The sequence below is a fragment of the Carcharodon carcharias genome, chromosome 7, assembly GCF_017639515.1.
Source record: "Carcharodon carcharias isolate sCarCar2 chromosome 7, sCarCar2.pri, whole genome shotgun sequence".
In the NCBI taxonomy this organism is placed as follows: Eukaryota; Metazoa; Chordata; class Chondrichthyes; order Lamniformes; family Lamnidae; genus Carcharodon; species Carcharodon carcharias.
Window position 1 is genome coordinate 1,866,610 of NC_054473.1, and position 26,774 is coordinate 1,893,383.

The 26,774-nt window shown below is 46.1% G+C and overlaps 1 protein-coding gene across 2 annotated transcripts in view; it reads right to left on the reverse strand.

Annotated features, from left to right (window-relative positions):
* rft1 (RFT1 homolog) overlaps nt 1-26,774 on the reverse strand; it is a 232,430-nt gene that overhangs the window by 189,666 nt on the left and 15,990 nt on the right. For both annotated transcript variants that reach the window (XM_041192171.1, XM_041192170.1), the window contains exon 5: nt 22,028-22,129. In XM_041192171.1, coding sequence (XP_041048105.1) covers nt 22,028-22,129 — 102 coding nt within the window. The remainder of the gene's footprint in view (nt 1-22,027; nt 22,130-26,774) is intronic.

Here is a 26,774-nt window from a genome sequence, read left to right on the forward strand (position 1 = left end):
CACAGCAAAACACCCAAACACACCTGACACAGCAAAACACCCAAACACACCTGACACAGCAAAACACCCAAACACACCTGACACAGAAAAATAACACAAATACACCTGACACAGGAAAATAACCCAAATACACCTGACAAAGGAAAATACCTGACTATGTCTGACGTAGGAAACACCCAAACTGGAAAAATGCCCAACTACAGCTGACAAAGAAAAAACACCCGAATACACCAGAAAAAGAAAAACACCCAAACTGGAAAAACACCCGAATACATCTGACATAGAAAAACATTCGAACACGCCTGACACAGAAAAACACCCAAATACACCTGACACAGCAAAACACACAAACACACCTGACACAGCAAAACACCCAAACACACCTGACACAGAAAAACACCCATACACACCTGACACAGCAAAACACCCAAACACACTTGACACAGCAAAACACCCAAACATACCTGACACAGCAAAACACCCAAACACACCTGACACAGCAAAATACCCAAACACACCTGACACAGCAAAACACACAAACACACCTGACACAGCAAAACACCCAAACACACCTGACACAGCAAAACACCCAAACACACCTGACACAGCAAAACACCCAAACACACCTGACACAGCAAAACACACAAACACACCTGACACAGCAAAACACCAAAACACACCTGACACAGCAAAACACCAAAACACACCTGACACAGCAAAACACCCAAACACACCTGACACAGAAAAACACCCATACACACCTGACACAGCAAAACACCCAAACACACTTGACACAGCAAAACACCCAAACATACCTGACACAGCAAAACACCCAAACACACCTGACACAGCAAAATACCCAAACACACCTGACACAGCAAAATACCCAAACACACCTGACACAGCAAAACACCCAAACACACCTGACACAGCAAAACACCCAAACACACCTGACACAGCAAAACACCCAAACACACCTGACACAGAAAAATAACACAAATACACCTGACACAGGAAAATAACCCAAATACGCCTGACAAAGGAAAATACCTGACTATGTCTGACGTAGGAAAACACCCAAACTGGAAAAACGCCCGAATACATCTGACATAGAAAAACATTCGAACACGCCTGACACAGAAAAACACCCAAATACACCTGACACAGCAAAACACCCGAACACGCCTGACACAGCAATACACCCGAACACGCCTGACACAGCAATACACCCGAACATGCCTGACACAGCAATACACCCGAACACGCCTGACACAGCAATACAACCAAACATACGTGAGACAGTAAAACACCCAAACATGCCTGACACCGCAAAACACCCGAACATACTCAACACAAAAAAGCACTGGAACATGCCCAACACAGAAAGACTCCCAAACACACCTGACACAGCAAAACGCCCAAACACACCTGAGACAGAAAAACACCTGATCTGGTAAAACATACAAATTTGAAAAGCACCCGAATACGCCTGACACAGAAAAACACCCAAACTGGAGAAACGCCCAACTACAGCTGACACAGAAAAAACACCCAAATATACCAGACACAGAAAAACACCCAAACTGGAAAAACACCCGAATACATCTGACACAGAAAAATACCTGAATACATCTGACATAGAAAAACACCCAAATACATCTGACATAGAAAAACACCCAAATACATCTGACGTAGAAAAACACCCGAATACATCTGACATAGAAAAACACCCGAATACATTTGACATAGCAAAACACCCAAATACATCTGACACAGAAAAACTCCCATATACATCTGACATAGAAAAACATCTAAATACGCCTGACACAGACAAACACCCAAACTGGAAAAACACCCAAATACACCTGACACAGAAAAACACCCGAATACATCTGACACAGAAAAACTGAACTGAAAAAACAACCAAATACACCTGACAAAGAAAATCTCCTTAAGCTGAGAAATGTCTTTTAAAAGGAAACATGTAGAAAGGCAGGAGAGCAAAAGAAAACCAGAATGGGAATTAGAAATTGTGAAGATAGCGAAGGAGGAAAGAGAAAAAAAGAGACAGAGAATTCCATCTGAAAATGTTGGTAGTTAAAAAAGAGATGCCAGTAGGTGAGGAAGGGCTTATCTCCAGAGTAGAACCCAGTGGAGAGATGTTTACATTTGTACAAGCTCTTCCAAAGGTTGAGGAAAAAGATATTGAAACATTCTTTATTTCATTTGAGAAGCTAGCTAAACAGATGAAATGGCCACAGGAAATCTGGACATTATTATTACAATCTAAGTTGTTAGGTAGAGGGCTTGAGGTATATGCTTTGCTTTCAGAAGAAATATCAGTGAATTATGATGTGGTGGAAAAGGCTATTTTGAATGCATATTAGTTAGTTTCTGAAGCATACTGGCAGAAATTTAGGAATGTGAGAAAACAGCCTGGGCAAACTTATATTGAGCTTGAAACTGTAAAACAAAGTAATTTTTACTGGTGGATATGGGCGTTAAAAATAGAGACAACATATGCAGCTCTTAGGGAAGTCTTTCTCTTGGAAGAATTTAAAGTTTGAATCCCTTCGGTAGTGACAACTCATGTGGAGGAACAGAGGGTTGATTTTGTAAGACAAGGAGCAGAGATAACTGATGATTGAGTTAGTTCAAAGAGCTAAACCTTTTTTTCGTCACCCTTTCAAATTGGAAAAGGATAAAATGTGGGAAGATGAAAGGAAGTCAGGCAGTCAGGGAAGGCACGGAGTAGCTGGAAGTTGCCTGGAAGTTTTTTCTCAGAATAAAAAGGAAAGTGTTGAAGGTAGAAATTACATTCGGAAATTGAGTTGTTTCCAAGTGGGGCGCACACAGTCTGTGTGTTGAAGATTGCAGGAAACATCTGTTGAAATTATTGGGGTACAGAAAAGTTCTGGAAGTAAAAGTACTGTGGGTCCTGAAGCTCAGGCAAAGGAGAAACTTGTGGTTTGTGTACAGGTGAAACAGGGAGAATCAGTGATGGGTGAAGAAGTGGGAATGTGTTTACAGTTTACTCAAGAGAATTCTAAGGAGCAGGTTGCAGAAATGTTTAAAGATTTTGTGTGTGAAGGGAAAGTCTTTCCATGTGTACAGGGTGGAGTAGGTAAAGATGTTAAAATATTAAGAGACACGGGGACTAGTCAATCCTTAATGTTGTGGGATATTGATATTTGTTGTTCAAAGGGAGTGTTGCAGGAGCAGGTAATAATAAGTGGGGTTCATGGAGGTGCTAAATCTATTCCACTGTGGAAGGTAAATTTAAAGAGCAAATACAAGCCAGGTGAAGTTATAATTGGAGTGGTGGAAAAAATGCCCATTCCAGGGGTTCAATTTATTCTGTGTAATGATATAGCTGGATCGCAAATTTGGGTGACGGCCATGGTAGTTGAGCAGCCTGTAGAAGTGTTTTAACAGAAGTGTTACAGTAGGAACATCCTGGATTGTTTCCTGACTGTGTTGTAATAAGATCAATGGCTCATAGGAAAGAACAAGAAAAACGAGAAAGGCAGGCAGTTCAAAGTCAAGAAGAAGGTGTCAAAATCCAATTAGCTGACACTGTGTTTGATAATATTGTTCAGGAGGAAAGAATACAGGACATTTCAGCTGAAGTGTTTAACTCAAGGAGGTTATTTAGAATATTATGAGCAATTTTGGGCCCCGTACCTCAGGAAGGATGTTCTGGCCCTGGAGAGGGTGCAGAGAAGGTTCACGAGAACAATCCCAGGAATGAAAGGCTTAATATATGAGGAACATTTGAGGACTCTAGGTCTATACTCAATGGAGTTTAGAAGGATGAGGGGGGATCTGACTGAAACTTACAGAATACTGAGAGGCCTGGATAGAGTGGACGTGGAGAAGATATTTCCATTAGTAGGAAAGACTAGGACCCGAGGGCACAGCCTCAGAGTAAAGGGAAGACCTTTTAAAACAGAGATGAGGAGAAACTTCTTTAGCCAGAGAGTGGTGAATCTATGGAATTCATTGCCACAGAAGGCTGTGGAAGCCAGGTCATTGAGTGTATTTAAGACCGAGATAGATAAGTTCTTGATTGGTAAGGGGATCAAAGGTTACAGGGAGAAGGCGAGAGAATGGGGTTGAGAAACTTATCAGCCATGATTGAATGATGGAGCAGACTCGATGGGTCAAATGGCCTAATTTCTGCTCCTATGTCTTATGGGTCAGTCGCGGCGGGGGGGGGACACAAGTTCAAGGTGAGGGCAGGAGGTTTAGTCAGTGGGGGGGGGGGGTTGTGGGGAAAACGTTTTCTACCTAGAGGGTGTGGCGGTCTGGAATGCGCTGCCTGGGAGGGTGGTGGAAGTGGGTTGCCTCAGATCCTTTTAAAAAGTACCTGGATGAGCACTTGGCACATCATAACATTCAAGGCTATGAGGCCAAGTGCTGGTAAATGGAATTAGGTAGGTAGGTCAGGTGTTGCTCACGTGTCGGTGCAGACTCGATGGGCCGAAGGGCCTCTTCTGCACTGAGATATTCTGTGATTTTGTTAGTGCAGTTACAGAAAAATGATTTGTAATTAAAACAGCTCTGTCAGAAAGCTTATTCAGAAACAGAAGCAAAATGTATTCCAGTATATTACCAACTTCAGGGAGATATTTTAATGAGAAAATGGAGGTCGAAACATATCTCAGCAAATGAAAGCTAGAGGGATGTGCATCAGATTGTTATCCCATTAGGGTATAGAAATGAGATTCTGAGGGTTGCTCATGAAATTCCAATGGGGATACATTTAGGAATTAGGAAAACACAGGAAAAGATACAGAGGTTTTTTTTGACCAGGATTGTTAGGGATGTAGTCAAATTCTGTAGAACCTGTCATTATACATGTCAAATAACATGAAAACCACAAGCAGTGATTAAGCTGGCGCCTTTAATGCCAATACCAGCATTTGAAGAACTTTTTGCCAGGGTCATGATTGGTTGTGTTTGACCCCTCTCTAAGGCTTAAAGTGGATTTCAGTATTTACTGACAGTAATGGATGTGTCTACCAGGTTTCCTGAAGCGATACCTTTAAGAAATATTACAATAAATTACTGTGGAGGTTTACCTAGGAAATTCAATGAGATCAGGAGTCAAATATCATGTCAGAGCTGTTTAAGGGAGCAATGAACAGTTTGGGAATAAAGCATTTTAAGTCAACAGCTTATCATCTGGAATCACAAGGAGCTTTGGAAAGATGCATCAAACTTTAAAAACAATGATGAGAGCCTACTATCAGGATTATCCACAGGATTGGGATACAGGAATTCTATTTTTGTTATTTGCTATTAGAGATGGTCCTAATGCATCAGCTGGTTTTAGCCCATTTGAGCTAGTTTATGGTCATGAGGTGAGGGGACCACTGAAATTGATTCATGAGAAATTGGTGGGTCAAAATTCAGAAACTATTCTTCTGGATTACATATCAAATTTCAGGTAAAGATTGAACAGACCATATGAGTTGGCTAGGGAACATTTAAAGACATCACAGCAAGTGATGAAAGCGAAGGCAGATAAGAAAGCTAAAACTCAGTTTTGTTTCTGGAGAGAAAGTACTAGTTTTGTTACCAGTACTAGGTGATTCATTAAATGCAAGATTTCGTAGGCCTTACAGGATTAAAAAGAAGTTGAGTAAAGTAAATTATTTAATAAATATTCCAGATAGAAGAAAGAAGCAGAGGGTGTGCCATGTAAGTATGCTTAAAAAGTACTTTGACAGGGAAGAGGAACAAAAAGAGGTGTTAGTGATGGTGAATGATGAGAAAGTGGTAGAAGTGCAGGACTCTGAAATTGATTTTCTTCTAATCAAATTGGATAATAAGGGAGTGCTTTAAAATTTAAATAAAATATTGAGGTACCTGGCAAGCAAGTGTCAAAGTGATTTGGAAAAACAATGCGGTCACACAGTCATCAGAAACAATTGTTTGTACAGACCATAATCCTTCAAAGTTTCTGGACAAATTTTGAGACAGAAGTATAAGTCTTTTCAGATGAAGTCTATTATTACAACCATTTAATCTATGGATTATACATATTGCCAGAAGAGAAAATCTGTTCACAGATGCGTTATCGAGAGTTTGAAGCTTAAAGGAAAATTGGACATTTTTAAAACCCTGGACATTGAACTGGAGTGATTTCTCTTGATACCAAGGACTTGAGTATATATATCGTTAAGTTGATACATGCATCTGGTAATGTAATAGTGCAATAAGTATAGGAGATAGTGTGAGATGGGTTATTAAAACTGAAGCTGTCTTTTATAATTATGACGGTTTATTTTTCGATAGGAAGGGAGATGTCATGAAGCTATTAATGTATATAATATTATTGTAAGATTTTTTTAAATAGTGGTTTAGTCTGTGTGTTAATTGGATTAAAGCCAGCTAGTCTGGGTGCTTTGATGTGTCATAGCTTTGAGATATAAACACAGAGGTCAAGAGTACATTGGCATTTTGTTGAATAGAGCATTCAGGAAGGGGAGTGAAATCTTGCACCTAGCTAGGAGACACCAAGCAATATGTTTATATTACTAATTTGTAGCCATTCACTCCCTCCACCACCGATGCACAGCAACAGAAGTTGTACCATCAACGAGGTACACTGCAGGAATTCACCAAGGCTCCTTAGACAGCACCTTCCAAACCTACGACCACCACCATCTAGAAGGACAAGGGCAGCAGATAGATGGGAACACAACCACCTGGAAGTTCCCCTCCAAGTGAATTACCATCCTGACTTAGAAATATATCGCCATTCCTTCACAGACGCTGGGTCAAAACCCTGGAACACCCTTCGTAACAGCATTGTGGGTGTACCTACACCACATGGACTGCAGCAGTTCAAGATGCCAGCTCATCACCACCTTCTCAAAGGTAACTAGGGATGGGCAATAAATGTTGGCCCAGCCAGCAAAGCTCACATCCCATGAATAAATAGAAAAAACCCCAGAAAAACACCCAAATACACCTGACCCAGAAAAACACACAAATACCCAACACAGAAAATCACCCAGGTACACCTGACCCTGAAAAACACCCAAATACATCTGACCCGGAAAAACATCCAAACACAACCGACCCGGAAAAACACCAAAATACACCAGACCCAGAGAAACACCCAAATTCATCCGACTCAGACAAACACACAGATACACCCGACCCAGAGGAATACAAAAATACAGCTGGCCCGGTAAAAGGCCCGACCCAGGAAAACACAAAAACACCCGACACAGAGAAACACCCAAATACACCCGACACAGAGAAACACCCAAATACACCCGACACAGAGAAACACCCAAATACACCCGACACAGAGAAACACCCAAATACACCCGACACAGAGAAACACCCAAATACACCTGACACAGAGAAACACCCAAATTCATCCGACTCAGACAAACACACAGATACACCCGACCCAGAGGAATACAAAAATACAGCTGGCCCGGTAAAAGGCCCGACCCAGGAAAACACAAAAAACACCCGACATAGAGAAACACCCAATACATCCGACCCAGAAAGACACCCAACACCTAACAATGAAAAATACCCAAATACACCTGAGAGAAAAACACCAAAATACACCTGACCCGGAAAACCATCTGACCCACAAAAACACCCAAATACACCCAACCCTGAAAAACAACCAAGTACACTCGACCTAAAAAAACACCCGACCCAGAGAAACACCCAATATACCCGACCCAGAGAAACACCCAATATACCCGACCCAGAGAAACACCCAAATACACTCAACCCAGAAAAACACCTTAATACATCCGACCCAGACAAACACACAAATACAACCAGCCTGGAAAAATACCCAAATACACCTGACAGAGAAAAACACCAAAATACACCTGACCCGGAAAACCATCCGACCCACAAAAACACCCAAATACACCCAACCCTGAAAAATAACCAAGTACCCTCGACCTAAAAAAACACCCGACCCAGAGAAATACCAAAATACAGCCGACTCAGAAAAACACCCTAAAACACCTGACCCAGGAAAACACCCAAATACACCCGACCCAGGAAAGCACACAAATACACCAAGCCTGGAAAAACACCAAAATCCACATGGCCCAGAAAAACACCTAGCCTAAACAAACGTTCCTTCCTCCTGGACAATGTTATCAAACACAGTGCCAGCTAATTGGTTTCAACACCTTCTTCTTGCCTTTGAACTGCCTGTTTATCTTGTTTATTTTGTTCTTCCCGATGGGCTTTTGATCTTGTTATAACACAATCAGGAAACAATCTAGGATGTTCCTTCTGTAACATTTCTGTTGAAAACACTTCTACAGGCTGCTCAACTACCATAGGCATCACCTACATTTGCGATCCAGCTTTATCATTACCCAGAATAAATTGAACCCCTGCAATGGGCAATTTTTCTACCACTCCAACTATAACTTCTATTTGCTCTTGAAATTTACCTTCCACAACAGAATAGATTTAGCATCTCCATGAACCCCATTTATTATTACTTTCTCCTGCAACACTCCCTTTGAACAACAAATATCACTATCCCACAACATTAAGGATTGACTAGCCGCTATGTCTCTTAAACATCTCTTTTAACATCTTTATCTACTGCACCCTGTACACATGGAAAGACTTTCTCTTCACACACAAAATCTTCAAACATTTCTGCAACCTGCTCCTCAGAATTCTCTTGAGTAAACTGTGAACGCATTCCCACTTCTTTAACTTTCACTGATTCTCCATATTTCACCTGTACACAAACCACAGGTTTCTCCTGTGCCTGAACCTCAGAACCCACAGCACTTTTACTTCCAGAGCTTTTCTGTATCCCGATAATTCCTACAGATTTTTCCTGCAACCTCCAACACACTGACTTTGTGTGCCCCACTTTATTACAATGAAAACACCTCAATTTTCAAATGTCACTTCTACCTTCAGCACCTTCCTTTTAGTTCTGAGAAAAAACTTCCTGGGAACATCCAGCTTCTCCTCCTCCCTGACTACCTGCCTTCCTTTTACCTTCCCACATTTTATCCTTTTCCAATTTGAAAGGGTGACAAAAAAAAGGTTTAGCTCTATGAACTAACTCATAATCATCAGTTATCTCTGCTGCTTGTCTTACAAAATCAACCCTCTGTTCCTCCTCGAGTTCTCACTACTGAAGGGATTGAATCTTTAAATTCTTCCAAAAGTATGACTTCCCTTGGAGCTGCATATGTTGTCTCTATTTTTAAAGCCCGTATCCACTGGTCAAAATTACTTTGTTTTACTCTTTCAAATTCAATATTAGTTTGCCCAGGCTGTTTTTTCACATTCCTAAATTTCTGCCTGTATGCTTCAGGAACCAACCATATGCCCTCAAAATAGCCTTTTTCACCACATCATAATTCACCGACGTTACTTCTGAAAGCAAAGCATATACTTCAAGCCCCCTACCTAACAACTTAGATTGTAATAATAATGTCCAGTTTTCCTGTGGCCATTTCATCTGTTTAGCTAGCTTCTCAAATGAAATAAAGAATGCTTCAATATCTTTTTCCTCAATTTTTGGAAGAGCTTGCACAAATGTAAACATCTCTCCACTGGGTTCTACTCTGGAGATAAATCCTTCCTCACCTATTGACATCTCTTTTCTAACTGCCAATGTTTTCAGTTGGAATTCTTTCTTTCTCTTTCCTTCTTCTCCATCTTCCAATTTTAACTTATCCGCCAACTCACTCAGAGTTATCTCTTCTACTCCCAGACAAGTCTTAGCAATTGCCAAAGCCTTCCTGCAGTCTCACCACTTCTAAAATACCTCACCAACTCCTGAATTCAAAGTGCCCCTCGTACTCATAACCTTACAATTCACCAATTTCTAACCAATCGAGGAATTAGAAATATAATTTATCTCTGCACAGCCCCCAATTGTTATGACCGATGCAGTTGGTAAAGCTGAGTTATTTATAAATCCCAGAGCGAAACTTTAAACAACTGTCATAACCAATAATTTTAAGTGTTAAGTTTGAGATACGACTCTAAACTCAGGAATCAGCCCACTAGTTCTCAAGGTTTTACATTAAACTAAATTTTATACAGGTTAAAATATATGGACACATGGCTACAAATTAATACAATTATGACTTTTAACAAATTCCCAAGCTAATCTCCATTAAGGCAACAGCAACCCATAGACTTAACCAAACACCAGGCAAAGCATTTTCATCTTACAAATTCAAAATGAGGTTCTTTTCACTGTGGAGCCAGTTGGAGGCTTGCAGTTGCCTTTTGATCTGACATTGCCTCTGCCCTGCACACCCGAAAACTACTGAAGTTATACCTACCAGCCCCAGAGAATATTAATTCTCATTGTATTAAACAACCTCTTTGAACTTCACCTTTTAAGAGTGAAAGCCCATTCATTGTAACAATTTTATTAGTAATATAAACATATTGCTTGGTAGCTGCTGAAAAGGCATCAGGTTTTCACCCCACTTCTTGAATGCTCTATTCAAAAAAATGTATATGCACGCTATCTCTCTTACATATCAAAACTATTACATATCAAAGCACTCAGTTTAGCTGTCCTTAATCCAATTAAGACATACCTCTGTTTTAAAAGAAAAATATTTTCCAAAATGTTATATAAATTAATAGCTTCTTGACACACCCAACATGGAAAAATGTCCAAATATACCCAATGCAGAAAAGCACCCAAATAAACTCGACCCGGAAAAACACCCAAATATACCTGCCCCGGAAAAACACCCAAATACACCCGACCCAGAAAAACACCCAAATACACCCCACCCAGAAAAACACCCAAATACACCCCACCCAGAAAAACACCCAAATACACCCCACCCAGAAAAACACCCAAATACACCCCACCCAGAAAAACACCCAAATACACCCCACCCAGAAAAACACCCAAATACACCCCACCCAGAAAAACACGCAAATACACCCCACCCAGAAAAACACCCAAATACACCCCACCCAGAAAAACACCCAAATACACCCCACCCAGAAAAACACCCAAATACATCCCACCCAGAAAAACACCCAAATACACCCGGTGTGAGATTAAACACCTGAAACCAACTGACCCAGAGAAGCAAGCAAATATCTCCCGATCCAGAAAAACACCAAAATATACCCGACCCAAATAAACACCCAAAGCAACTCGCATACAGCCAGTGGGGACAAACACCCAAATACACCGACCCAGAAAACCATACAAATACACCCAATCCAGAAAAACATCCAAATATGCCTGACCCGGAAAAACGCCCAAGTACACTCGACCCAGAAATACACCTGAATATACTCGACCCAGAAATACACCTGAATATACTCGACCCAGAAATACACCTGAATACACCCGACCCAGAGAAACACCTGGATACACCTAACCCAGAAAAACAGCCAAATACAACTGACCTGGAAAAACAGCCAAGTACACCCGAAGCAGACAGGCACCCAAATACAATTGAGCCTGAAAAACATCCAAATACATCCGACCTGGGAAAACATCCAAATACACTTGGCCCAGAAAAACACCCAAATACACCCGACCCAGAAAAACATCCAAAAACACCCGAAACAGAAAAACACCCAAAAACCCCCGACCCAGAAAAACACCCAAGAACACCCGACCCAGAAAAACACCCAAAAACACCCGACCCAGAAAAACACCCAAAAACACCCGACCCAGAAAAACACCCAAAAACACCCGACCCAGAAAAACACCCAAAAACACCCGAACCAGAAAAACACCTAAAACCACCCGACCCGGAAAAACATCCAAATACACCCGGCCCGGAAAAACATCCAAATACACCCGACCCAGAAAAACACCCAAAACCACCCGACCCGGAAAAACATCCAAATACACCCGGCCCGGAAAAACATCCAAAAACACCCAACCCAGAAAAACATCCAAAAATACCCGACCCAGAAAAACACCCAAAAATACCCGACCCAGAAAAACACCTAAATACATCTGACCTAGACAAACATACAAATATAACCAGCCTGGAAAAGTAGCCAAATACACCCAACACAGAAAAATACCCAGATACAGCCGACCTGCAAAAATATCCATATTCACCCGGTGCAGAAAAATACCCAAATACACCCGACGGTAAAAACATCCAAATGCACCCGGCCCAGAAAACACCAAAATACACCCAACCCAGAGAAACACCGCCTAACCCACAAAAACACCCAAGTACACTGGACCTAGAAAAACACCCGACCTAGAGAAATACCAAAATACAGCCGATCTGGTAAAACACCCGGCCCAGAAAAACGCCCAAATACGCTCGGCCCAGAGAAACACTCAAATACACCCGACCCGGGAAAACACCCACATACACTCGACCCAGAAACTCAGAAAAACACCGGGATACACTCAACCCAGAAATGCACCTGAATACACCTGAACCAGAAAAACATCAAAAACACCCATCCTTGAAAAGCACCCAAATACACCCAACCCAGGACCTCTACCTCGCAGAGGCTGAGCATCAACTCACAGACACTTTCTCCTACCTCCCCCTGGATCATGACCCCACCACTGAACATCAAGCCATTGCTTCCAAGACTATCACTGACCTCATCTCCTCTGGAGATCTTCTCTCCAGAGCTTCCAACCTCATAGTCTCCCAACCTCGGATGGCTCACTTCTACCTCCTACCCAAAATCCACAAACAGGACTGTCCTGGCAGACCAATCGTGTCAGTCTGTTCCTGCCCCACGGAACTCATTTCTTGCTATCTTGACTCCGTTCTCTCTCCTCTTGTCCAGTCTCTTCCCACCTACATCCGCGATTCCTCTCAAGCCCTACATCACATCAACAATTTCCAGTTCCCTGGCCCCAACCACCTCCTCTTCACCATGGACGTCCAATCCCTCTACACCTCCAGCCCCCACCAGGATGGTCTAAGGGCAGTCCGATTCCTCCTCAAACAGAGACCTGAACAATCCCCATCCACCACTACTCTCCTCCGTCTGGCTGAACTTGTTCTCTCACTGAACAATTTCTCCTTAAACTCGTCTCACTTCCTCCAAATAAAAGGTGTGGCTATGGGTACCCGCATGGGCCCCAGTTATGCCTGTCTCTTTACGGGGTATGTGGAACATTCCTTGTTCCAGTCCTACTCAGGCCCCCTCCCACAACTCTTTCTCCGGTACATCGATGACTGCTTTGGTGCTGCTTCATGCTCTCGTCTGGATCTGGAAAAATTTATTAATTATGTTTCTAATTTCCACCCCTCCATCATTTTCACATGGTCCATCAATGACACTTCCCTTCCCTTCCTTGACATCTCAGTCTCAATTTCTGGCGATAGACTGTCCACCAATATACATTACAAGCCTACTGGCTCCCACAGCTACCTTGACTATGGCTCCTCACACCCCGCTTCCTGTAAGGACTCCAGCCCATTCTCTCAGTTCCTTCGCCTCCGTCGCATCTGTTCTGATGATGCCACTTTCAAAAACAGTTCTTCTGACATGTCTTCCTTCTTCCTTAACCGACGTTTTCCACCCACGGTGGTTGACAGGGCCCTCATCTGTGTCCGGCCCATCTCCCGTGCATCCGCCCTCAAAACCATGACAGGGTCCCCCTTGTCCTCACTTATCACACCACCAGCCTCCACATTCAAAGGATCATCTTCTGCCATTTCTGCCAACTCCAGCATGATGCCACCACCAAACACATCTTACCTTTACCACCCCTGGTAGCATTTTGCAGGGATCGTTCCCTCCGGGACACACTGGTCCACTCCTCCATCACCCCCTACACCTCAACCCCCTCCCATGGCACCTTCCCATGCAACCGCAGTAGGTGCAACACCTGCCCCTTTACTTCCCCCCTCCTCACCGTCCAAAGGCCCAAACACTCCTTTCAAGTGAAGCAGCATTTCACTTGCACTTCGCTCAATTTAGTCTACTGCATTCGCTGGTCCCAATGTGGTTTCCTCTACACTGGAGAGACCAAACGCAAACTGGGTGACCGCTTTGCGGAACACCTTCGGTCTGTCCGCAAGCATGACCCAGACCTCCCTGTCGCTTGCCATTTCAACACACCACCCTGCTCTCATGCCCACATGCCCATCCTTGGCTTGCTGCATTGTTCCAGTGAAGCTCAACACAAACTGGAAGAACAGCACCTCATCTTCTGACTAGGTACTTTACAGCCTTCCGGACTGAATATTGAGTTCAACAACTTTAGATCATGAACTCTCTCCTCCTTCCTCACCCCCTTTTTCCACTAATTTATATATATTTTTCTTTTCCCACCTATTTCCATTATTTTTAAATGTATTTCCATCCATTGTTTTATCTCTACCTTTTAGCCTATTTCGATTACCCCCCATCCCACCCTCAATAGGGTTATCTGTCCTTTGCTCGTCCTGCTTTCCACCCTTAATGTCCCCATGAGCACGTTTCTTAGTTAATATCACCACCATCAACACCTCTTTGTCCTTTTGTCTATGACATCTTTTGGCAATCTCCACCTATCACTGGCCCTCTATCCAGCTCTACCTGTCCCACACCCGCTTAACCCAGCTTATATTTCAACTCTTTTCTATTTTTCCTTAGTTCTGATGAAGAGTCATTCAGACTCGAAACGTTAACTGAATTCCTCTCCGCAGATGCTGTCAGACCTGCTGAGTTTTTCCAGATATTTTTGTTTTTGTTTTAGTAAAACACCCAAATACACCTTACTCAGAAAAACACCCAAATGCACCCGAACCATACAGACACCCAAATACAACTGACCCTGAAAAACACCCAAATACACCCAACTCGTAAAAATAACCAAATTTACCCAGTGCAGAGAAACACCCAAATACACCCAACCCAGGAAAACACCCAAGTACACTTGACCCACAAAAACAACCAAGTACACTCGACCTAGAAAAACACCCAAAATACACTCAACACAGAGAAATACCAAGATACAGGCGACCCAGAAAAACACCTGAAAATACCTGACCCGGAAAAACACCCAAATACACCCAACCCAGGAAAACACCCAAATACAGCTGCTGCGGACACAAACCCAAAAACACCCGGCCCGGAAAAAACCCAAATACATCCAACCTGGAAAAACAGCTAAATACACCCGACCCAAAAAAAACACCTAAAAGCAACCCATCTGGAAGAACACCCAAATATACCTGGCGTGGAAAAACAGCCCAGAAAAGCCCAAATACACCTGACCCAGAAAAACAGCTGAATACACCCGACCCAGAGAAATACAACCAACCTGGCAAAACACCCGACCCAGAAAAACATCCAAAAACACCTCTCCTGGAAAAACACCCAAGTAAACTTGCCCCAGAAAAGCACCAGAAATATACCTGACATAGAGAAACATCAAAATATACCAGCGACAGAAATACATCCAAATAGACCCAACCCAGGAAAACACCCATTGACAGCCTGCATGGACAACCACCCAAATACACCCGACCCAGAAAAACACCCAAATACGCCCAACCCAGAAAAACACCCAAATATACCCAAACCAGAAAAACACCCAAATACACCCTACCCAGAAAAACACCCAAAAACACCTGACCCAGAAAAACACCCAAATACACCCGACACAGAAAAACACCCAAATACACCCGACACAGAAAAACACCCAAATACACCCGACACAGAAAAACACCCAAAAACAGCCGACCCAGAAAAACACCCAAATACACCCGACATTGAAAAGCACTCCTACACCCAACCCAGTACAACACCCGAAAACACCTGACCCGGAAAAACACAACCTAGAAATACACCAGATTATATTCAACCTAGAAAAACACCCAAATACACCCGACCTTGAAAAACACCCATACACCAACCCAGTAAAACACCCAAAAACACCCGACCCGGAAAAACACAAGCCAGAAATACACCAGAATATACTCGACACAGAAAAACACCCAAATACACCCGACCTAGAAAAACATCCAAAAACACCCGGCCCAAAAAAACACCCAAATACACGCGACCCAGAAAAACATCCAAATACACCCAACCCAGAAAAACACCCAAATACACCCAACCCAGAAAAACACCCAAAAACACCCGGCCCAAAAAAACACCCAATACACCTGACAGAGAAAAACACCCCATAAAACTGACAGAGAAAAACACCCAACACACCCGACAGAGAAAAAAACCCAACATACCTGACAGAGAAAAACACCCAATACACCCAACAGAGAAAAACACCCAATACACCCGACACAGAAAAACACCCAATACACCCGACAGAGAAAAACACCCAATACACCCGACAGAGAAAAACTCCCAAATACACCTGTCCCAGAAAAACACCCAATACGCAGGACAGAAAAAAACTCCCAAATACACCCGACACAGAAAAACACCCAATACACCCGACACAGAAAAACACCCAATACATCCAACACAGAAAAACACCCAATACATCCGACACGGAAAAGCACCCAATACATCCGACACGGAAAAGCACCCAATACAGCCCACGCAGAAAAACACCCAATACACCTGAGGCAGAAAAACACCCAATACATCCAACAGAGAAAAACACCCAATGCACCCGACACAGAAAAACACCCAATACACCCGACAGAGAAAAACACCCAATACACCCGACAGAGAAAAACACCCAATACACCCGACAGAGAAAAACACCCAATACACCCGACAGAGAAAAACACCCAATACACCCGACAGAGAAAAACACCCAATACACCCGACAGAGAAAAACACCCAATACACCCGACAGAGAAAAACACCCAATACACCTGACCCAGAAAAACACCCAATACGCAGGACAGAAAAAAACTCCCAAATACACCTGACACAGAAAAACACCCAATACACCGGACACAGAAAAACACCCAATACACCGGACACAGAAAAACACCCAATACACCCAACACAGAAAAACACCCAATACATCCGACATGGAAAAGCACGCAATACATCCGACACAGAAAAGCACCCAATACAGCCCACGCAGAAAAACACCCAATACACCTGAAGCAGAAAAACACCCAATACATCCAACAGAGAAAAACACCCAATATTTCCAACTTAGAAAAACACCCAATACATCCAACAGAGAAAAACACCCAACGCACCCGACACAGAAAAACACCCAACGCACCCGACACAGAAAAACACCCAATACACCCGACAGAGAAAAACACCCAATACACCCAACAGAGAAAAACACCCAATAAAGCCGACAGAGAAAAACACCCAACACACCACACAGAGAAAAACACCCAAATACACCCGACCCGGAAAAACACCCAAATACACCCGACCCGGAAAAACACCCAAATACACCCGACCCGGAAAAACACCCAAATACACCCGACCCGGAAAAACACCCAAACACACGCAACCCGGAAAAACACCCAAATACACCCGACCCGGAAAAACACCCAAATACACCCGACCCGGAAAAACACCCAAATACACCCGACACGGAAAAACATCCAAATACACCCGACAAGGAAAAACACCCAACCCAGGAAAACACCCATATACAGCTGCCACGGACACACACCCAAATACAACCGACCCGGAAAAAACCCAAATACAAGCAAATTGGAAAAACAGCTAAATACACCCGACCCAAAAAGACACCCAAAAGCTACTGATCCAGAAGAACACCCAAATACACCTGGCGTGGAAAAACAGCCCAGAAAAGCCCAAAAAGACCTGACCCAGAAAAACACTGAAATACACCCGGCCCAGGAAAACACCCAAATACACCCGACCCGGAAAAACATCCAAATACACCTGACCCAGAAAAACACTGAAATACACCCGGTCCGGAAAAACACCCAGCCCGGAAAAAGATCCAAACACACCCAGCCTAGAAAAACCATCCAAATACATCCGGCCTGGAAAAACATCCAAATACACCCGACCCGGAAAAACACCCAAATACACCCGGCCCGGAAAAACACCCAAATACACCCGGCCCAGAAAAACACCCAAATACACCCGGCCCAGAAAAACACCCAACTACTCCCGACCCGGAAAAACACCCAAATACACCCGACCCGGAAAAACATCCAAATACACCCAACCCAGAAAAACATCCAAATACACCCGACCCGGAAAAACATCCAAATACACCCAACCCAGGAAAACACCCATATACAGCTGCCGCGGACACACACCCAAATACAACCGACCCGGAAAAAAACCCAAATACAACCAAATTGGAAAAACAGCTAAATACACCCGACCCAAAAAGACACCCAAAAGCTACTGATCCAGAAGAACACCCAAATACACCTGGCGTGGAAAAACAGCCCAGAAAAGTCCAAATACACCTGACCCAGAAAAACAGCTGAATACACCCGACCCAGAGAAATACAACCAACCTGGCAAAACACCCGACCCAGAAAAACATCCAAAAACATCTGTCCTGGAAAAACACCCAAGTAAAATCAACCCAGAAAAGCACCCGAATATACCTGACCCAGAGAAACATCAAAATATACCAGTGACAGAAATACATCCAAATAGACCCAACCCAGGAAAAAACCCATTGACAGCCGGCACGGACAACCACCCAAATACACCCGACCCAGAAAAACACCCAAATACACCCGACCCAGAAAAACACCCAAATACACCCGACCCAGAAAAAAACCCAAATACACCCGACCCAGAAAAACACCCAAATACATCCGACCCAGAAAAAAACCCAAATACACCCGACCTAGAAAAAAACCCAAAATCACCTGACCCAGAAAAACACCCAAATACACCCCACCCAGAAAAACACCCAAATACATCTGACCCAGAAAAACACCCAAATACACCCCACCCAGAAAAACACCCAAATACATCCGACCCAGAAAAAAACCCAAATACATCCGACCCAGAAAAACACCCAAGTACACCCAACCCAGAAAAACACCCAAATACATCCGACCCAGAAAAAAACCCAAAAACACCTGACCCAGAAAAAAACCCAAATACACCCGACCCAGAAAAAAACCCAAATACACCCGACCCAGAAAAAAACCCAAATACACCTGACCCAGAAAAAAACCCAAAAACACCTGACCCAGAAAAACACCCAAATACAACAGACATTGAAAAACACCCATACACCCAACCCAGTAAAACGCCCAAAAACACCCGACCCGGAAAAACACAACCCAGAAAAACACCCAAATACATCCGACCTAAAAAAAATCCAAATGCACAGAGAAATACCAAAATACAGGCGACCCAGAGAAACACCTGGAAATACCTGACCCGGAAAAACACCCAAATACACCCAACCCAAGAAAACACCCAAATACACCCGACCCGGAAAAACACCCAAATACACCCGACCCGGAAAAACACCCAAATACACCCGGCCCGGAAAAACACCCAAATACACCCGACCTAAAAAAACATCCAAATGCACAGAGAAATACCAAAATACAGGCGACCCAGAGAAACACCTGGAAATATCTGACCCGGAAAAACACCCAAATACACCCAACCCAAGAAAACACCCAAATACACCCGACCCGGAAAAACACCCAAATACACCCGGCCCGGAAAAACACCCAAATACACCCGGCCCGGAAAAACACCCAAATACACCCGGCCCGGAAAAACACCCAAATACACCCGGCCTGGAAAAACACCCAAATACACCCAGCACGGAAAAACACCCAAATACACCCGGCCTGGAAAAAACATCCAAATACACCCAACCCGGAAAAACACCCAAATACACCCGGCCTGGAAAAAACATCCAAATACACCCAAATACACCCGGCCCGGAAAAACACCCAAATACACCCGGCCTGGAAAAAACATCCAAATACACCCAACCCGGAAAAACACCCAAATACACCCGGCCTGGAAAAACACCCAAATACACCTGGCCCGGAAAAACATCCAAGTACACCCAGCACGGAAAAACATCCAAATACACCCGGCCTGGAAAAACACCCAAATACACCCGGCCCGGAAAAACACCCAAATACACCCGGCCTGGAAAAAACATCCAAATACACCCAACCCGGAAAAACATCCAAATACACCCGGCCTGGAAAAACACCCAAATACACCCGGCCCGGAAAAACACCCAAATACACCCGGCCTGGAAAAACACCCAAATACACCCGGCCCGGAAAAACATCCAAATACACCCGGCCTGGAAACACACCCAAATACACCCAGCACGGAAAAACATCCAAGTACACCCAGCCTGGAAAAACATCCAAATACACCCGGCCTGGAAAAACACCCAAATACACCCAGCACGGAAAAACATCCAAGTACACCCAGCACGGAAAAACATCCAAGTACACCCAGCCTGGAAAAACATCCAAATACACCCGGCCTGGAAAAACACCCAAATACACCCAGCACGGAAAAACATCCAAGTACACCCAGCACGGAAAAACATCCAAATACACCCGGCCTGGAAAAACACCCAAATACACCCAGCACGGAAAAACACCCAAGTACACCCAGCACGGAAAAACACACAGAGGAGGCGGTGAAGGTAAGATGTGTTTGGTGGTGGCATCATGCTGGAGTTGGCGGAAATGGCGGAGGATGATCCTTTGAATGCGGAGGCTGGTGGGGTGAAAAGTGAGGACAAGGAGGACCCTATCGTGTTTCTGGGAGGGAGAGGGAGGAACCTTCCCATGCAACCGCAGAAGGTGCAACACCTGTCCCTTTACTTCCCCTCTCCTCACCATCCAAGGGCCCAAACACTGTCGCTTGCCATTTCAACACTCCACCCTGCTCTCATGCCCACATGTCTGTCCTTGGCCTGCTGCAATGTTCCAGTGAAGCTCAATGCAAACTGGAGGAACAGCACCTCATCTTCCGATTAGGCACTTTACAGCCTTCTGGACTTAACATTGAGTTCAACAACTTCAGGCTACGAGTTCGCCTTTTTCATCCCCCTTTTCTCCATATTCATTTTTATTTTATTTTAATCTTTTTTAAATTTTCATTAACTGTTTTTCTTTTCCCACTTATTTTTAGATTTTACATTTATTTCCATTTTCATTCATTGTTTTATCCCAAGCTTTTAGCCTATTTTCGATGTTTCTCCCCCACCACCCCAGCCTCATTAGGGTCATCTGTCACTTTCCAGAATGCTTATCCTGGTCCGATCATTATCATATCTTGCTTCCTTAATGTCACCATTAGCACTGCCTTTAGCCAGTACAACCACCATTAACAACTCTTTGATCTTTTGTCTATGACATCTTTTGCCATCGCTCCTTTGCCTCCACCTATCACTGGCCTTCTATCCAGCTCCACCTGTCCCGCTTAATCAGTATTTATCTCACCACATCTCTACCTCCCTTTAGACCTGAAGAAGAGTCATACGGACCCGAAAAGTTATCTGTGTATCTCTCTCCACAGATGCTGTCAGACTTGCTGAGTTTTTCCAGCATTTTATGTTTTCATTTCAGATTTCCAGCATCCGCAGTATTTTGCCTTTATTTTAGGGTTAAAGGGAGATTTGATAGACGTTTAAACTCTTAAAGAGTATTGACTGAGAAAATAAGGAGAAACTGTTTCCAGTGGCGGAAGGGTCAAGAATCAGAGGGACATGGATTAAAGGTGATTTGGCAAAAGAACCAGGCGACATGAGGAGATTTTTTTTTTTACACAGTAAGTTGTTGTGATCTGGAACACGTTGCCTGAAAAAACGGTGGAAGCAGAGTCAATGGGAACTTGCAAAAGGAAATTGGAACATTCGCTGGGCTTTGGGAAAGAGCAGGGGAAGTGGGATTAATTATGGGTCATAGCCTGCAGCAATGCCACACTCATGGGTTTCTGTTCATCAAAACATCACCAGAGTGACAAACCCTTTAACACTGGGGAGGGCGAGACTGGGTATGATTATCATTCCCTCATGAAAAAGCGACAGTCTGTCCAAATGTGATCGAGGAACTTGTCCCAGGTAGATGGCTATCCTTTAATAAACTTTGAACCCAGGGCTCAGGATATCAAGTCAGTCAAAATAAAGGCAACCCACCTGGGCCAGAGAGAATATGTAGAGACCCCAGTGTGGTACGATTCTGATGCATACAACAGTCAGTACACACTTTGCAACCATGGCCAGACTTTCAGCAAAAACCTGCAACGTAAACAAAAGTGCAGAAGAGGCATAAAACCCAAGAAACCACAAACCACTCAGACTGACCCCTGTCCCAGACCCGCAGAACCACAAACCACTCAGACTGACCCCTGTCCCAGACCCGCAGAACCACAAACCACTCAGACTGACCCCTGTCACAGACCCGCAGAACCACAAACCACTCAGAGCGACCACTGTCCCAGACCCGCGGAACCACAAACCACTCAGACTGACCACTGTCACAGACCCGCGGAACCACAAACTACTCAGACTGACCCCTGTTCCAGACCCGCAGAACCACAAACCACTCAGACTGACCCCTGTCCCAGACCCGCGGAACCACAAACCACTCAGACTAACCCTGTCCCAGACCCGAGGAACCACAAACCACTGAGACTGACCCCTGTCCCAGACCCGCGGAACCACAAACCACTCAGACTGACCACTGTCCCAGACCCGGGGAACCACAAACGACTCAGACTGACCCCTGTCCCAGACCCACAGAACCACAAACCACTGAGACTGACCCCAGTCCCTGACCCATGGAACCACAAACCACTCAGACTAACCCTGTCCCAGACCCACGGAACCACAAACCACTCAGACCGACCCCTGTCCCAGACCCGCGAAACCACAAACCACTCAGACTGACCCCTGTCCCAGACCCGCGGAACCACAAACCACTCAGACTGACCCCTGTCCCAGACCCGCAGAACCACAAACCACTGAGACTGACCCCTGTCCCTGACCCGCAGAACCACAAACCACTGAGACTGACCCCTGTCCCTGACCCGCAGAACCACAAACCACTCAGACTAACCCTATCCCAGACCCGCGGAACCACAAACCACTCAGACTGACCCCTGTCCCAGACCCGCGGAACCACAAACCACTCAGACTGACCCCTGTCCCAGACGCAAGGAACCACAAACCACTCAGACTGACCCCTGTCCCAGACCCGCGAAACCACAAACCACTCAGACTGACCCCTGTCCCAGACCCGCGGAACCACAAACCACTCAGACTGACCCCTGTCCCAGACCTGAGGAACCACAAACCACTCAGACTGACCCCTGTCCCAGACCCGCGGAACCACAAACCACTCAGACTGACCCCTGTCCCAGACCCGCAGAACCACAAACCACTCAGACTGACCCCTGTCCCTGACCCGCAGAACCACAAACCACTGAGACTGACCCCTGTCCCTGACCCGCGGAACCACAAACCACTCAGACTAACCCTATCCCAGACTCGCGGAACCACAAACCACAGTGACCCCTGTCCCAGACCCGCGGAACCACAAACCACTGAGACTGACCCCTGTCACAGACCCGCGGAACCACAAACCACTCAGACTGACCCCTGTCCCAGACCCGCGGAACCACAAACCACTCAGACTGACGCCTGTCCCAGACCTGAGGAACCACAAACCACTCAGACTGACCCCTGTCCCAGACCCGCGGAACCACAAACCACTCAGACTGACCCCTGTCCCAGACCCGCGGAACCACAAACCACTGAGACTGACCACTGTCCCAGACCCGGGGAACCACAAACGACTCAGACTGACCCCTGTCCCAGACCCACAGAACCACAAACCACTGAGACTGACCCCAGTCCCTGACCCGCAGAACCACAAACCACTGAGACTGACCCCTGTCCCTGACCCGCAGAACCACAAACCACTGAGACTGACCCCTGTCCCTGACCCGCAGAACCACAAACCACTCAGACTAACCCTATCCCAGACCCGCGGAACCACAAACCACTCAGACTGACCCCTGTCCCAGACCCGCGGAACCACAAACCACTCAGACTGACCCCTGTCCCAGACGCAAGGAACCACAAACCACTCAGACTGACCCCTGTCCCAGACCCGCGAAACCACAAACCACTCAGACTGACCCCTGTCCCAGACCCGCGGAACCACAAACCACTCAGACTGACCCCTGTCCCAGACCTGAGGAACCACAAACCACTCAGACTGACCCCTGTCCCAGACCCGCGGAACCACAAACCACTCAGACTGACCCCTGTCCCAGACCCGCAGAACCACAAACCACTCAGACTGACCCCTGTCCCTGACCCGCAGAACCACAAACCACTGAGACTGACCCCTGTCCCTGACCCGCGGAACCACAAACCACTCAGACTAACCCTATCCCAGACTCGCGGAACCACAAACCACAGTGACCCCTGTCCCAGACCCGCGGAACCACAAACCACTGAGACTGACCCCTGTCACAGACCCGCGGAACCACAAACCACTCAGACTGACCCCTGTCCCAGACCCGCGGAACCACAAACCACTCAGACTGACGCCTGTCCCAGACCTGAGGAACCACAAACCACTCAGACTGACCCCTGTCCCAGACCCGCGGAACCACAAACCACTCAGACTGACCCCTGTCCCAGACCCGCGGAACCACAAACCACTGAGACTGACCACTGTCCCAGACGCAAGGAACTACAAACCACTCAGACTGACCCCTGTCACAGACCCGCAGAACCACAAACCACTGAGACTGACCACTGTCCCAGACGCAAGGAACCACAAACCACTGAGACTGACTCCTGTCCCAGACCCGCGGAACCACAAACCACTGAGACTGACCACTGTCCCAGACACAAGGAACCACAAACCACTCAGACTGACCCCTGTCACAGACCCGCATAACCACAAACCACTGAGACTGACCACTGTCCCAGACGCAAGGAACCACAAACCACTCAGACTGACCCCTGTCCCAGATTCGAGGAACCACATACCACTGAATCTGACCCCTGTCACAGACTCGCGGAACCACAAACCAGTCAGACTGACCCCTGTCCCAGACCCGCGGAACCACAAACCACTCAGACTGACCACTGTCCCAGATTCGAGGAACCACATACCACTGAATCTGACCCCTGTCACAGACTCGCGGAACCACAAACCACTCAGACTGACCCCTGTCCCTGACCCGCGGAACCACAAACCACTCAGACTAACCCTGTCCCAGACCCGAGGAACCACAAACCACTCAGACTAACCCTGTCCCAGACCCGCAGAACCACAAACCACTCAGACTGACCCCTGTCCCAGACCCGCGAAACCACAATCCACTCAGACTGACCCCTGTCCCAGACCCGCGGAACCACAAACCACTCAGACTGACCCCTGTTCCAGACCCGCAGAACCACAAACCACTGAGACTGACCCCTGTCCCTGACCCGCAGAACCACAAACCACTGAGACTGACCCCTGTCCCTGACCCATGGAACCACAAACCACTCAGACTGACACCTGTCCCAGACCTGAGGAACCACAAACCACTCAGACTGACCCCTGTCCCAGACCCGCGGAACCACAAACCACTGAGACTGACTCCTGTCACAGACCCGCGGAACCACAAACCACTCAGACTGACCCCTGTCCCAGACCCGCGGAACCACAAACCACTCAGACTGACGCCTGTCCCAGACCTGAGGAACCACAAACCACTCAGACCAACCCCTGTCCCAGACCCGCGGAACCACAAACCACTCAGACTGACCCCTGTCCCAGACCCGCGGAACCACAAACCACTCAGACTGACGCCTGTCCCAGACCTGAGGAACCACAAACCACTGAGACTGACCACTGTCCCAGACGCAAGGAACTACAAACCACTCAGACTGACCCCTGTCACAGACCCGCAGAACCACAAACCACTGAGACTGACCACTGTCCCAGACGCAAGGAACCACAAACCACTGAGACTGACCCCTGTCCCAGACCCGCAGAACCACACACCACTGAGACTGACCACTGTCCCAGACGCAAGGAACCACAAACCACTCAGACTGACCCCTGTCACAGACCCACAGAACCACAAACCACTGAGACTGACCACTGTCCCAGACGCAAGGAACCACAAACCACTCAGACTGACCCCTGTCCCAGACCCGCGTAACCACAAACCACTCAGACTGACCACTGTCCCAGATTCGAGGAACCACATACCACTGAATCTGACCCCTGTCACAGACTCGCGGAACCACAAACCACTCAGACTGACCCCTGTCCCAGACCCGCGGAACCACAAATCACTCAGACTGACCCCTGTCCCTGACCCGCAGAACCACAAACCACTCAGACTAATCCTGTCCCAGACCCGAGGAACCACAAACCACTCAGACTGACCCCTGTCCCAGACCCGCGGAACCACAAACCACACAGACTGACCCCTGTCCCAGAGCCGCAGAACCACAAACCACTCAGACTGACCCCTGTCCCTGACTCGCGGAACCACAAACCACTCAGACTGACCCCTGTCACAGATTCGAGGAACCACATACCACTGAGACTGACCCCTGTCACAGACCCGCAGAACCACAAACCACTCAGACTGACCCCTGTCCCAGACCTGAGGAGCTACAAACCACTCAGACTAACCCCTGTCCGAGAACTGAGGAACCACAAACCACTCAGACTAACCCCTGTCCCAGACCCGAGGAACCACAAACCACTCAGACTAACCCCTGTCCCAGACCCGAGGAACCACATACCACTCAGACTGACCCCTGTCCCAGACCCACGGAACTACAAACCACTCAGACTGACCCCTGTCCCAGACCTGAGGAACCACAAACCGTTCAGACTGACCCCTGTCCCAGACCCGCG